This window comes from Pleurodeles waltl, chromosome 9 (assembly GCF_031143425.1).
Source record: "Pleurodeles waltl isolate 20211129_DDA chromosome 9, aPleWal1.hap1.20221129, whole genome shotgun sequence".
NCBI lineage: Eukaryota > Metazoa > Chordata > Amphibia > Caudata > Salamandridae > Pleurodeles > Pleurodeles waltl.
Window position 1 is genome coordinate 312,806,170 of NC_090448.1, and position 15,460 is coordinate 312,821,629.

The window sequence follows — 15,460 nt, forward strand, 5'->3', positions numbered from 1 at the left end:
AGAGGAGTGGAAGCTATGGGAGCAAGTAAATTTCACCAACCGTTGGCAGCAGTGAGTAGTGAGGGGCATCCATAGTTGCAGAGGTTGTGGGGATATTTAAAAAAAAGCAAAGGAGGATCAATACATAGGTAGAGAGCAGAAAAACAAACACATTCCTACGGAGTGCTAAGTACAAAAGAAAAAACGTAGTATGCAAGCAGTGGAAACTACGTCATCCAATCAAAAAGATGGTAAAGAAACTACGAGGGGAAAATGGAACAGAAAGGAAAGCTATTGAATACAAAATAAAGGAAATTAGATTGTCAAGAAATCAAACAAGTGATAAGCAATGGGCTTATCCAAAGCCCACTTTAAGTACTGATGTTGTCCACCGCTGTTCTTTTGATAACACACAGCTAAGGCTATCTCTAGGAAACACCTAAAAACCGCATGCATTTAAATTCGGTTTTTAGAGGGTGAAAAGAATCATTTCCTCTGTATTATGAAAACATTTTGCTTCCTAGTTCGTGAACGTTTACATTTACATTGTGGTGTACTCAAAGCGCCAGTTACTTCTAGGGAGCCAAGTGATTAGAGGAATCATAACCATTTTGCATCTGTTTTAAGGCCTTCTCTTTTGAATGTAACATTTTCCTCTTTGTGAAGCATGTACATAATAAATGTGTAGTGTGCAATACTGTTTGCAAACCCGGTACATGCAGGGAACTACAGGTTTTTAAGACTCTAAAGTGAAAATACAGAAAAATAAGCATTGTCAAAGCTAATAGGTCTGGCGATGACCATTACCTTTTGGCTTTGCAATGCTTGTTTTGTTTCATTATGGTTTTTGTAAAACTTTTTAATGAAAACTTCTAAGCCCTCACTAAAAGCACACAATTTGGCTAAAAGCAAAAATATTTTTGTGTGTGCTCAGAAAGCACACACAATAGCCCCTGACACTGAAGGGAGCTCGTTTAAGGTGGGCTGGCTGAAGGCCCTTGAAAGTTAGGAGTGCCATTTACTAAGGCTGCGTAGTCTTGATTTCACCTTAAGCCTCTATAACTCACCACCACACACTCCTGTGAGGTGGAATCAACACTACACAGCCTTAGAAAATGGCACTCATGACAATCAGTATTGCAGGTCGGTGGATTCTGAGCAAAACTTTGGGACCCTGAATGTATTGTTTTACAAATTAAGTAATGCCTAGTATACCTTCCCATATTTGACACATAGAGCTGGACCCCTGGGTCCCCAGAGCCTCAGGCTGCTGAATGTACTTAGCCTACCCCTTAGGGTAGCGCTCAATTCTATGCCTTTTAGGAAGAACATGAAACAAAAGCTTTCAGACTTTATTAATTGACATGTAAGCAGGTGCAGCACAGAATAGTGGACATAGCTCCAAACTAAACCTGAGCAAACTCCAACTTCCCCTACCCCCGATTCGGATCAACAACAAACCCTCCACAGCACTCCAAAGCAAGGCGATGTGCAGGGCTCCACAAAACCACCAAATAAATACATAATAACCAAAATGCCCGATAATAGATGGGCACTTTTATTGCAAGATGTGTGCATATGAATGTTTGTTTTCTGATGAGTGCAAAACTGTACACGTTTTACACCCACAATTTATCCTGGGAGATAGAAAAAACACTTTCATAAAATAGTGTCCCTGTACTTCCTGCAAGACAAAATTATTAATAGGTGAGAACTAAATTGTTGTAAGCTTTGGTGCAAGTGTGCATTGTTCTTTCTATTGAAAGCTCTGCATTTTCAATAGCTTTGGGACCTCTTCAGTATGAAGAGTTCACTCGCTAAACGTCAAAATAGGTGTATAATGAGGCCTCAGAATATGCCGCATAATTTATCTTTAATCGCTTACTGTGCCGCATGATTTGATTATAATTTAGTCACACAATGTTTTTTTCACCGATCTCACATATATCTCGAAACCGTGTTTAAAACGACGAGAGTGTAAATGACCCCGGTCAGATCGGCTTTTGCAGAAGTAAAAAGTCAAAAAGTCTGCACTCTGTAAAGAGGCAATTGGTTGGGAGGGTGAAGCTAGAGCACCAAAAGGACGTCCAGGAGGGGAAAAAACAACAATCCAGGCGGTTAAACCAACACTTTAGAGTCTCCTTCAAAACGTGACAGTAAAGACTCTCAGATTGCGTCCTCGGTGCCCCGCCGTACTCAGTGCACAGCCGGCGCCCTCGTGGGGAATTAAAAGTCAAAGGTCATGGAGGGAACAGGATGGGAGGTTAATTCCTGGTGGCGAGGAGGCGGGGGATTCCTGAAGGTTGCTCCGGGAGGGTGAAGGGGCTTGACCGCAGTAATTTGTGTGCACAGGGATTAAGACAAGCGCTTTTAGGCCCATCGGAGGTATTTGCACCTTGACACAAAAGACCACCTGCTCCCACTTCAGATAAAGCAATAACAAAAAGTCCGGCTGCTTCCTGTCAAACACAGGGCTCTGACTGCTGGCTTTACAGGCCTTGCAACACCCGTGACTGGCCCAATGTGCCTGGATGTCGGCCCGGAGATATTATTCATTCATCCACTGGTTGTTATAGATATCCTTTGTCTAACCATGGGTGGTAATGCATCGAACAAATAGCTACGCATTTTACATATAACAGTGTCATAGCAAAGGATGCAATTGGCCCAATAAAAGCAAGACAAATGTCATCCTGATCCCAGTTGGTTAGTAAAAATATAACTTGCCCGCAATGATCCCTCGTACCTCTGGGTCACATTGCCCTCGCAGCTGCTGCACTAATGGCAGTTAAGGCCCCTGAAACATAGGGGCAGGGCCGGCTTTAGCGCTGGTGGCGCCCTGTGCGAATGTCTTTTTCGGCACCCGCACCCCATGACCACCTGCCCGGATTCCCTCACTACCACCCAGCTCATGGGCGCCTCACCTCTCCCTAGCCCCCTTTCACATTCATTCGTTTAAAGCGCTTGTAAAGGCCGGATTTGCTAATCCACTCAGCTATCCACATAAAATATAGTTCTGTGCTTTGCAGCAGGCCCTTTAACCGATGGCGAGTCAAAACTGCTGCACAAAACTCCGAGCTCTATCTCGCAGGAACATTAATCACAAGAGGTAGCTTGACACTTTAATGGCTTCCTGAAGGCTGGAGGCAGAAGGAACTTTTCAGCAGGTGCTTTTAAATCTCAAAGTTCGTGAGTTATTTCCACACACATCGCCTCCCTGAGGTCAGCGCCTCCCCAATCCAGACCAGCACCCGGTGCGGCCGCACAGCTCGCACCGCCATAAAGCCGGCCCTGCATAGGGGTAACAAAAACGAGGTACAGAGTATATCACAGTGAGGTGGGATCATGATCACACAATTTATGCCGCACGTTGCCATTACCCGCGTGTCTTTACGTTGAAATCGTTTGGTTCATGTATGGAACCTTTATAGTGCATTTTTTCAGCTCTGGTGACAACGATGTACGGTCTTGATTTTCCTCCAGCTAAAAATCTCCAAAAAAGCTAAGGGCTTCCTTGATTGTTAAAGAGCTTTGAGAGATTGTTGCCTTTGTGTCTTTGACTCAGCAAGTCACACTTGAAGAGACTTCGAGGCTGAACGGCCGAGGAATCTGAAGGGGAGGGTTAATGCGGGTTTGGTGCCTTTAGACAAATCTAACTGAAGTAATCCCTCGCTAAAATGGTAATAAAGGAAACCAGTTCTCTTTTTTGGTAGCAGACTGGGGGCAAAACAACTTTTCTTGAGAGGGAGACTCAATTATATAAGCACAAACATGCCAAAAGATTCGTGTTGCAAAGGGGCGGCGCTGATTTTTCTGCTGACTCATTGAACTTTATGGATTTGTAGCGCTGACTGGAAAATGCTTGCTACAAGAAACACATGGCAAAGAGTTTCAGGGGAATCCCACATGAGGATGGGACAGTCGGACTGGCTCCAGTCTCAAACAACAATTTGTAATTCCATCTTGCATGAGCCAAAGAGTCATACAAAGTCATACAATGGATGCAAATGCCTGGGTTCACAAGTTCTGAATCAGGGGAGTAAGCGTCATCAGTTTGCGGATAGATCTGTGTGACTCTGTGTCACTCTACTGTTACCTCTGCCCGAGGCCGGTGGGGCTGTGCGCATGCAGTGTCCAGCAGAGGTTGCAGAACTCAAGCAGCGTCCACCAAAGGGAGATGGTACAGTGGTCACCACGTTCAGAAACAGGTTAATCAATGATGGCGCCCTGACAAAATTCCCAGATCCCTGGGTGACTAGATGCTCCAGTGAAGATTTTTCTTTGAAATTTAGGACTTGTAGTCTTGTTTGGTCCATTATAAAGCCAGGACTAAAAGTCCCAGAATTCAAAGACAAACCCTGGTCTGGGGCAGTTTAATGCTCATGAACTTGGTAAACTTGGCAGCTATGGTGATGCAGGGATGTGAGGTTGCCAGGTAGAGTTTCTGCTAAAGGAATTCAGCTCAAATGCACTTTGTCCTTGTTGTTACTGTAGATCTTCCCTGTGTTTGGTAATATGTCTCTCAAGTTCTTCAAGGTATTTTCTTGGTATATTTGAGTCGACTGTGGTCCTGCTCTTGGCAGCATTTTCAGTCAAGATTGACAGCCAGCAGCTGGGTCACAGGCTAAGATTCAGGCTTCCTGCCAGCCAGTAGGGGGTGCTCCATCCAATAAGGCCTTGTAGGTCTTGTTCAAGTGCAGCTCTTCACATTGCTGGAGCGAAGCTCCAGATTGTATTCTCAGATTCCAGCAGTGAGACAGCATCCAACTGCCAATCAAGTAGTTTGGAATGTTTGCAAAGTTCAAAGTTTTGGGCACTAGCCAATAAGGTTGAAATTCATCGCTGAATCTTTCTTCCTTTTCCTTACGAGCTGGCTTCAGTGCGATCCGATGGAAAGCAAGAGTGGAAAAAAAGCTCATTACAAGGAGTTTTCTTTGGGCAGGATTGTGTTCTTACTGCACAGCGGTTACATTCGTAGCAATAAGAGGCACAACAGAAGCCTAGCATGCCCATGCAGAAGGGAGGAACTAGCATCACTCTTGTATACATCCTTCATCTTCTCATACACATGGCCCTATTCCACATGACACACTAGAACCTTTATTTGTGGTATCCTCACACACTTATGGCAAGGTGGAAACTGCCTCAGTTTTGAAACCCAATGTGATACTGGCCAACTGGGTTTCAAAACTTGGTCTAGAGTAACACAGCTATATAAGAAAGAGAATAACAATCTCTGGCGAAGTCGAAATATGATTCTCAAAATCAGTTTATTACTTTGATAGTTACTAGTTTGGATTTACTTAGTTACAAATGATATGTCCTCACGTATTTTAATTGCTGCATGTTTTGTACAATCTCTAGTAGAACTCAAGTGAAAATCCAGGTGTAAACAACAAATAAGAAGAAAACTAACATGACAAGTTAATTTTACATGTTTTTTCTTATTATGATGCTAAACTCTCAGTGCGTTGAAGTCACATTTGATCAGCGAGAGCAGTAGGCAAAATACATGATCACAACTCTTGTTGTCACTGTGGGGAGTATGAAAGGGATGGTTATGCCATAATTCATATAGCAAATTAGGTGACAAAGGCAATGTAAAGAGATGAAAGATAATTATAGAAGAGGTCTGAGGTAGTCCTCAAAGCTGAATGTAACAACAAAATAAAGTAACAATCGTTGCCCATGCCAATAGGTTTGGCTTAAGAATGGAAATGCCTTTTGTGTCACTGATGGGTTTATGCACTCAATAAGCTATTAATTATGTACTCTCTCATTCATCCTTGCACTTGTGCATTGATTCATCCATCCACTGACTCATTATTCAACTCACCCTCTAAGACAACCGCAATAAAAGACACACAAGCTCAACAACATGCAAGATAAATGAAAAGACTGCAAGTAGAGAAAAAGAAAATAGGCTGCTGTCTAATTACAGCTGTCATGTTCTTACAATAACGAAACTAAACATAGCAGCGTATGTCCGTGTCGCACAGGTATTGTAAATAGTCCTTCATTGTTTTAAAGTTTCAGCATGGCCGCCAGAGTTAGAACCAACTGTTGGCCATCTAAATTGGTAAAACAATAATACCTAAGTAAGCGACCCATTAGCACTACCTGGAGAGCTATAGTATTCTCTTAAGAAACATTAAAATAAAAAGACGACAAACAAAGAAATGCAAGTGTAACTATTAAAGGAGAAAATCGAAAACTTAAGGACTGATCAACCAGACACTGAAGTGCACAGGGCAAGAAAGCCAAAGACTGATGTGGTCTGGACCATTACCCCATGCAGTACGCTGTTGTGGATGGAGGCAGAGTGAAAATAACACTCAGATAGACCAATGAAACAACAGAGCTGACTCAAAGGACATCTAGTCAGACAGCTAATAAGAGGATATATTAGAGTGTAATTTTTCTTCCCTTACAGTTTTTCAGAGGTGGTATCTAACACCAAAATCCTTCCCTGGAAAAGTAATCCGTTACATTTCATGGAACCAAATACCTAGGTATGAGCTTCAATACAGAAAAATAACAATACACCGTTATATACCTACTGACTTTAAAATATGATTTTCACAGACAATATATCAACCTAATGTATGTATCATAACTTTTCACAATAACAAGTTCAAGCCTTTGGCATAAGAATTGTTTTTACTATTGAACCAATCAGGCCTCTAGTTGCTATCACTGGCTTATCACTGTAACCAACTGAAGGCTAAAGTACTGAGTTTAGGTGTTCCCATAATCCAAGCATCAGACATACAGACACAAAATTACAAAGTATACAAAATCACGGTTGGCAAACAAAATATTCTCTCCTAAGAGGGCCTAACAAGGATTCTGACAGTACAAATCTTCAATACCCCCAATTTGTCAGACAGGGTAGCCAGCACCAAAACCCTGTCCTATTAAGTGATAGTCTGTGAGATCCCATGTAATAAATTACCCTCTATAGACTTCAATACAGACTAATAACTATCTACCTTTTAATGGCTATTTACTTTAAAAGAGACTTTTCACAAGCAATATTTCAGGTCTACAGCCTGTGTTGTAGCTTTTCATAATAAACAATTATGTATGTAACTTTTATTATTGGCTATAACAAGCTGAAGCCCACTGTACTGAAAGTAAACTGTGCACAAGACAAAGATCAGGCATACAGTCCATAAAGGTACAAATGTATACAAAATTAAAGTTCTCTCTTAAGAAAGCTTAACATGGAAAGTTGTAGTCAATGTCGTAACAAAGGCCCCTGTAGCCCCTGTGGTGTGGGTCTCCCGAGCTCCAGGGGGTCCTCTCAGCACAGTACCCTGGCCTGACAGCTCCTGTGCGAGTTTGAAAGCGGTCGCCTCCATGTATTTTGCAGGGGGTACTCTCAAGTTTTGTTACACCACTGATTGTAGTGCCTTCCCTATCTTCTATCCACATAGTTTGTGGGGAATCATCAACACCAATACCCTTGTCTGCTATGGTAATCTGTGAAATTCCATTTAACAAAATACCTGCCTAGAGGCTTTAGCATAGTGGTATAACAATCCATCCTTAAAAACTATTGTCTTTAACACATGCTTCCTACCATAAGGTCATGCCTACTGGCTTTGTCATAACCTTTTCAAATAAATAGATCAAAACCTATACAATGTGGCAAGACTTTTTCTAAGAACTGATAAAGCCTTTACCCCTTAAAATTTTCTTTACACTTTATCCAATTCCAGCCTATTCTAGTGCACATAACCTGGCAACCATCATGCATACAGATATAAAATTATGATAATGTTGGAAAATACAGCTTGCAAAACAATATATAGCCCTTTGCAACAGGGCCTACTAAGAATCATAACAGTGAAAACCCCCAGGATTTGGCAGAGTGGGTGGCCAAAGCCAAAATCCTTACCTACGACAGTAGTCTGTGAGATCATGGGCAACACAATCACAGTCTATAGCCAGTGTAATACAACATGATAATAACCAACTGTTAAAGGCTTACTGGCATTACCAAATGCTTTTTACACTTAATAGGCTACGGAATGTGCTTATGTCATAATGTTTCTTAACAGGCATTGAACAAAATGTTTTCCAGGGCACCAATCAGGCCTACATCTTGTCTCCATAACCAACTCAGGACTGCAGGTTTGAGCATAAGATTTTCACAAGGCAATCATCAGACTCCCAGTCATAAAATTAGAAAGGTATAACAAGTTACATTTGGCCAAGCAAAATACTATCTCTCCTAAGACAACCTAACACGGATTCTCACAGAATTAACTTTCCGTATCCACGGTTGTTCACAGTGTTTAACCTACATCAAAACCACTGCTTACTATGGTAATCTGTAAAATTCCATGTAACAAAAAACCTACCTATGGTCTTTAATGTAGAGTAATAACAATCCACACTTAAATGCCTATAAACTCTAACATATGCTTTTCACAATATAAATGTCATGCCCAATGCCTTTATCATAACCACTGGCTTGCCATTGTAACCAGCTCTGTTCTGCTGCCTAGAGTATAACCTTTGACATAGGCCAAAACGTGCAATCTAAACATTATTTTTAGTGGAAGCGCACAAATGTTGTCAATTCAAATTGTGTACTCATGAAAACCAACATGTGTGTGGAGCCTAAGCTACTCTCTCAGTAGGACACTGCAAGCTGTTTTTGTTAACAACATACGGTTGAGATACAGTTGCACTTTCCAGCCAGACCTACCAATCAATGTGGAACAGTAGACTTGGGCCTCTCATACTGCTCTCTAACACAAGTCTGCACTCTGAAGTTAAATATGGAAGTAAGGATGTTGGGCCTGCAATAAATCCCTTATGACTGCCCTCCTCACATCTGTTCTGCTGCCAGAGGAACAACAAGCATTGTAAATTATCTAGCTATCTAAGTCACATTGACAGGACTACAATGTAATGTGTGTGCCCTTTAACTCCAAGGTCAGGCAGCCACCCTGCTGCTGGCTCAGGTAGCTGGATAAATAAACACAATACTCAGGGCTCTGTGGAGGAGAAGAAGTTTTTTCTTTGGAAGCACACAACTTCTCCCCAATCATAACATGTACCCCTGGCTACCAACATGTGGGTGAAGCACAATCTCCTCTCTGTAGTACTCCTGAAAGGTATTTTTAGGTTGATCACATTATCTGGCCACAGCTGTGCTCTCAAGCCGGACCTAAAAAGAACACCACACTTTTACTTACAGGAGGGCTGTCCCGAGTCCCAGAAGAATGGATGGGACAATGCGCTCACGGAAGAAGAGTGTGAAGCACAGTGCAGTGTGGTGACTGGCAAAGAGACAGACTCAGAGTTAGAACTGGATCCTGCAGCCTTCATTTCAGCTGCATGCCAAGCATTTCAACAGAGTGACAAGGCTGTGGTCAGGCTGACAGCGGCAGTGGACAGAAAGTCTTTGTCCACTGGAGAATAACTAGACAGGCCCTTCTGGTGTCCAGCTAAGGAGGCCACGTCGCTCAATCTAACAATTGAGAGAATGGTTGGACCTGTGAACCTCACTATGTTGGAATTTATATCTCATTGAGGCCAAGAAAACATTTCCATTTAAGGCCCAAATATCAAGCTGCACAGTACTATTGCCTTTTCGTTGTTAGCCACTATTCTCACAGTTATCAAATGTTTCCTGGTCACACGACACACCATGTTTATAGTTCTGGACTCTCAATCAACAATCTAGTACATTCTGGAAGTCACACTCTTCAATCATTTCAAACCCATTGAACTCATGGACCTGATTACTTTGGTTTGTAAAAGGAAAACCAAAGACCTGAAACAGGGTTTCCTAAGTATAACTGTCCCTTCATACAAAACCTACCCTGACATAGCATACCATGCATGAAGCCAATTAATGACAACTGCCTTAAAGCCCATTTTGTAAGATTGCAAACAAATATGATCATAGAGTGCACTTTTTGAGTTGAAAACAGTATTAATTCAGCACAATGTGAAAGTGCTTAAAGTATGGCAATCTAGAAAGTTGCAAAATACAATTTTCAATGTGCTTTAGGCAATGAGCACACATAAATGTACAACTTTATGCCAACAGGGTCCGGATCTTGACGTGGTTTAACAAAGATGTGCTTGTCTTTTCAATAATTCTGAAGTGTTTTGGTGTGTGCACAATATGCCACAAAACCAACCATAATGGCACGGAGATGTGGCGTCACAGCACTCTTCAAGAGAAAGAACTACCTAAGGTAACAAGCTTTGCACCTGCAGTATAAAGTTATTTGTTTTTTACTCCAAATACTTTTCATGCTCATGAAAAACAACCACTGTGTGCATGTGTTAAGCTGTGAGGTACTTTGTAACTTAGCATGTGATTCCTGAACTCGGTAAAACAGACAGCAGTGGAGACAGAAATGACCTTCATACATTCCTAGAAGCACAGCAGCTCACGCATTCATTCAGAAAAGGCACAGCGCTACCATAACCTATTCCCCCACACCTGAGATGCCGCTAGTTTTCCTGGCCACACTGAGGTGCCTTGAGCATTTCAAGGCTTCTCCTGTGGGCTCCTACCCATTAGATAAAGTGCTGCCCTCTTATACTTTCTTCTGTCAGTAAGAGGTCAGGTCTCTTGGACATTCTGCTGATGCGTCTCAGACCCTGTGCCAAGACAATGATAAGATTCTCTTGAGATATCTTAAAGTCTTTATGACATAAAGTCTCCTTTTCAAAGATTCACTACTACAACATATTGGCGAATCTACTACAACTGAAAGGAGTTTCTGCTACAACCTCTTAGCATTTAGGCTACTACCTATGCGGCACTCGGTTAGACACAGGCATTCTACCACAACTAATGAGAGATTCTGATGCAATTTTTATGACTTTGCTGTAAAGGGTCAGATAGCTTGCTACAACCTCCGAGAGATTCTACACCCTATTAGAGACTCTACTAAACGTTCTCAGAGATTCAACAGAAAACAATTCGAGATTTTGCTGCAATCTATAGGAGTTTCTGCTACCAACTTTATCAGACTGGTGTGGCCATACTAGAAACTCTTATAAATCCAGAACCTCCCAGAGTTTTTACTACAACCCATTAGAGCTTATATTACAACCTCTTGAGTACTAAGTGACCTTATGGCATTCCATAACAAACACCCTAGATCCTGTTTGTTAAACCCTGTCAGATCTGCAGAGACTTCCCAGGCATCCTGCTACAACCTCTTAAAGAATTTGTTACAGCACCACAGCATTTCTGATTTTGCCATGGTCTACTAGACATGACATCTGATTCTGACATGGTCACTCCGAGATTCTTCCACGGCATCTCAGATTCTGCCATAGTCTCCTAGACATGACATCTCTAACTCTGCCATGGTCTCCTTGACGTGACATCTCACAGACACTGCCATGGTCGCTCAGAGATTCGTTCATGATAGCTCAGATTCTGCATTGGTCTCTCACATATCCTGCCATGACCTCTATGATTCTGCCACTACCTCTCAGATTTAGCCACGACCATTCCCAGATTCTGCCTTGACCTCTCAGAGATGAAGGTGTGACCAAAAAAAAGTCACAGAGGGCCCAGCTACCTTGATCCAGAGGATGCTCTTGCATTTGCCCTCGGATAGAAATATTAACTGAAATACTTGCAGGAGTTGCCAGAGAATGAAAACTCATCCGTTATCACAGGCTTTCCTCAGGTACAAAGCAGCCGACATTTCAATCACTTGCTCCGTGGCAACCAGACAGCCCCCCAGACACAGCTGACCGCGCAGAAATTGGGAGCTCACGCACATTGATGTCTTTCCCGGCCCAGTTGCATTCTTCTCTCCACTCCACCGGAGCTGGCCAATGGACCTGCAAAGAGACAAAGAGACAGAGAGCCCATGAGGGCAGGCTGACAAAGGAGCTGAGCTCAACTTTTCTTCGAAACTATTTGCGTCCATTGTTAGCAATGTTGAAGGCTCATAAAGCAAACACAGAGCACCACATGCTGGGCACCCAATATACCTCTATGAGGATCTCACTCAACCCATGCTTTTCTAGCACCGGGGCCCAACACAGCTCTGTTAATGCAATTTAATCCTGATCATCAGTCCATTACGTCCAGCTACATTGACACACACAAGCAGTCAAATGCAAGCACAAACACAGACACATGCACACAATGTCCTGTTAATGCAATGTAATCCTGATCAACAGTCCAGTACTGTCCGGTCACATAACACATACATGCAGCCAAATGCATGCACACACATGCACACAATGCTCTATTAATGCAGTTTAATCCTGATCAACAGTCCAGTACTACTGGCTGCATAGCACGCACATGCAGCTGAATGCATGCACACATATGCACACAGTGCTCTGTTCGTGCAACTTAATTCTGGTCAGCAGCAGCATTGCAGACCAAAATTGCCCTCACATTTTTCACAAGAACATGTAGATGCACACACGCACATGCACACTTCTGCAAATGCACTTCACTACTTGCCTCAGATATAAAAGTCCTTCTTTCAGAATGTTCCATATCACAGAGCACCACATGCATCTTTATGAGGATCTCATCCAGGTCATGCTCTCATTGCACTGGGGTCTACATTGATTTATTAATACATTTAATCCTGATACTTATCCTCTGGTTGTCCATTATGCAACCTAATTCTGATAATCAGCCCTCTGCAACTCATAACTGCCCCCACAATTTTTCACCAACACACAGCCATGCACACACAAAAACAGAGGTGTTCTCTCTCACACACACAGGCACACCACTCTGCCAATACACTGTGATTTTCACCTGCAACACCACTAGTGATCCATTACATGCCCTGTTTAGAGTTCATTCTTTCAGTTTACTCCTATCACAGAGCACCACATGCAGGAAGTCCAATGCACCTTTACAAGGCTCTGATTTAACCCATGCTATTTTATTTCTGGAACCCAACGCTGCTAAGTTAATGCAACTTCATTCTAGTCAACAGTCCCCTCTACTTCAAGACTCCCCTCAATTCCTCCATAAGCACACATGCACACACGCAGACATGTACACACACAAAACATGTATCCTATGGGAACTTTACCCAAGGTCGCATGTTAGCCCCTTAGCTATTCTTCACAAAGCTTTTAAAATACAACTCATTTCTCATCAGCAACACCGCCCGTGTGCCATGACTAAGTATCCCCAAATATTCATCTCTAACGGCAACACCGCTAGCCCTACTTGGGTTTACAGATACAACTCTGCCAATGAAGTTCAAACCTGACCACCAACTCCCCTTTTTGATTCTATGAAGGCTCCCACCCATACAGCGCTGAAAATTGACAACACTAATAAATCTGAAAAATCCCGCATGAGGCCATCTAACTAAGATAAGTGCAGAGCCACTGGAGTTATGTGAAAGAAGACGACCAAATTATGAAGTAGGGCTGACCAAATTATGCATCAATGAAAGGCAAATTTTGTGGCATAATGAAGCACACTTTGTGACTTTCTGGTCAAAGATTTCACTGACAAGTACTACTTTGACACCAAAATACATAAATAAACAAGAGAAAGGTGACCAGTCAATCTTTGAGAAGGGCCTGCCACTGCGCGGCAACTGAGTGACTGTGTTTTTAGAAACTTTTGATCTGTTTGAGCAAAAATCAAAACTTATTTTTTCTGAAATCTGCAGTGTGTGCAGCAAATGATTGATCATGTGGCAAATGCTGCCAATCTATATTCATGCCAAAAACAATGTGACTACAAATTAATATAATTCCAGTGGCTATGGTAAGGGTAAGGTACACAGTGCTGATCTAAGTAGGCAATGCTTACTTACTCTTTCCCCAATATTTGTTTGGAGAGACCAGAGCTAACTGGCATACTGGCATCGTGGGTCCAATGTCAATATCTAAAAGAGAACCTGCACAGGTAGGAGGTGGATATTTAATTATTAAGCAGAGGTTTCACCTGTATCAGCTCAGGAGGGCTACACAGGGGACAATAGGTAAAACTGATTGTAAAAGAGAAACTCTGTCCTCTCTCACACGCTCCAGTCTGTCTCTCAAAGCCATTAGGGACACCTGCCCAAATAAAGTCCCAAAAGAATTTCCCCAGTAAGCAAATCAAGCCTCTCTAACTCCAAATAGTTTCAAACTATTCCCTTATTGATGGTTCCCAGGGTGGATGTATGTTTCATTAAATGTAATTTCATGGTTAGTTGCGGGTGGGGAGTAGTGGGGGTAAGGTACTGAAGAGGCAGAGATGTTCAGAGTTCCATGCTGGACAGAACAAAGCCCCCCGGCCGCCTCTCGACCCCGTCTCCTGTTTCCCATGGCGAGAAATTCCCGGGGCTTTTCATACACGAAAGGTGGAATGTGTGCATTGTATGATGCATGGGGAGAGAGTGAGAGTTATCTAGGCTCAACACATCGCTCTCCAGACCATGTCACCTATGGCAGCCTCCTGTACGTGCTTGAGTTAGCAAAAGATGGTCAAGATTACAGACAGTGCTTGTCTGGTAATAGCTCTAGCTCATGAAATCATGAAAATAGTAGCACAGGAAAACCCAAGTATTTCGACTGGACTCAGAGGATTCCCTGTAACAGAGATAAAACCGCTAATGCTGAAACAGTGGCCAGGCCCTGAGATTTGGACTGGAGATTGTAGGGAATCTAATGAGGCTATAGGACTAATCTTGAGGTTTCAGTGGCCTTTGTATAGTACAACAAATTCAGACTTGAAGTAAGAACCTCAGATTTCCCAGGGATGACAAATCATGTGTGTGGGAGCTGAATCCCAAGACTCGTCAGGCATGGAGATAGTGAAGTTTATGGTGGGATGGTACCAAGGGTCAGACTCTGAAACATCCCAGCTGTGTGGCGCAGAAAACATTAAAGAGATACAGGGGGTGCCTCACCTTCTGGTCCTGCTTACTAATGTTCTCCAGGCTCAGGGAGGCCAGGTAGTTCCTCGCACCCACAAAGAGCCGTCCACGCTCCTCATCCAGTAGTAGAGCATCGTAGCAGCAGGACCGTTCCAACTCATAAGTCCTCAGCCCTGGGAAGGACTGCAAGTCTGCATAGGGATACAAGAGAGACATAAATGCAAGTGTCTATAGGTGCATATAAGTCGAATGTCACTTTCAAACTGCATAGAACAAGAACAATATAAACATGTGCAGGATACTTGAGAGGCATCCTTGTAAATATGGATGGGTACACGAGTGACTTTGCTGGGAGTCTAGATGGAGCGCACAAGGGGTACTGTAAATCAGGATGCGATACAAGAAGAAATTACTGGAAGTCAGCAGGGTACATGAGGGACATAACCGTAACTCTTTGTGGTTAGCGGAGCAGCATCACAGGAAGTCTGCATGGGCACCTGAGGGACATCACTGCAACTGTACGGGTACTTGAGGGACATCACTGTTAGTTGGCAGAGGTGCTCAATGGACATCAATAAGTCTGCAACACATACATGTGGGACATTAATGGAAGCCTGCATTGGTTCTTG

The 15,460-nt window shown here is 42.8% G+C and overlaps 1 protein-coding gene across 5 annotated transcripts in view; it reads right to left on the bottom strand.

The window, feature by feature from the left end:
* Window positions 1–15,460, bottom strand: part of SEMA3B (semaphorin 3B) — a 268,305-nt gene that overhangs the window by 76,836 nt on the left and 176,009 nt on the right. For all 5 annotated transcript variants that reach the window (XM_069206818.1, XM_069206819.1, XM_069206816.1 and 2 more), the window contains 2 exons: window positions 14,865–15,022; window positions 11,755–11,817 (listed from right to left, as the gene is read on the bottom strand). In XM_069206818.1, the coding sequence (XP_069062919.1) occupies window positions 11,755–11,817; window positions 14,865–15,022 (221 nt within the window). The remainder of the gene's footprint in view (window positions 1–11,754; window positions 11,818–14,864; window positions 15,023–15,460) is intronic.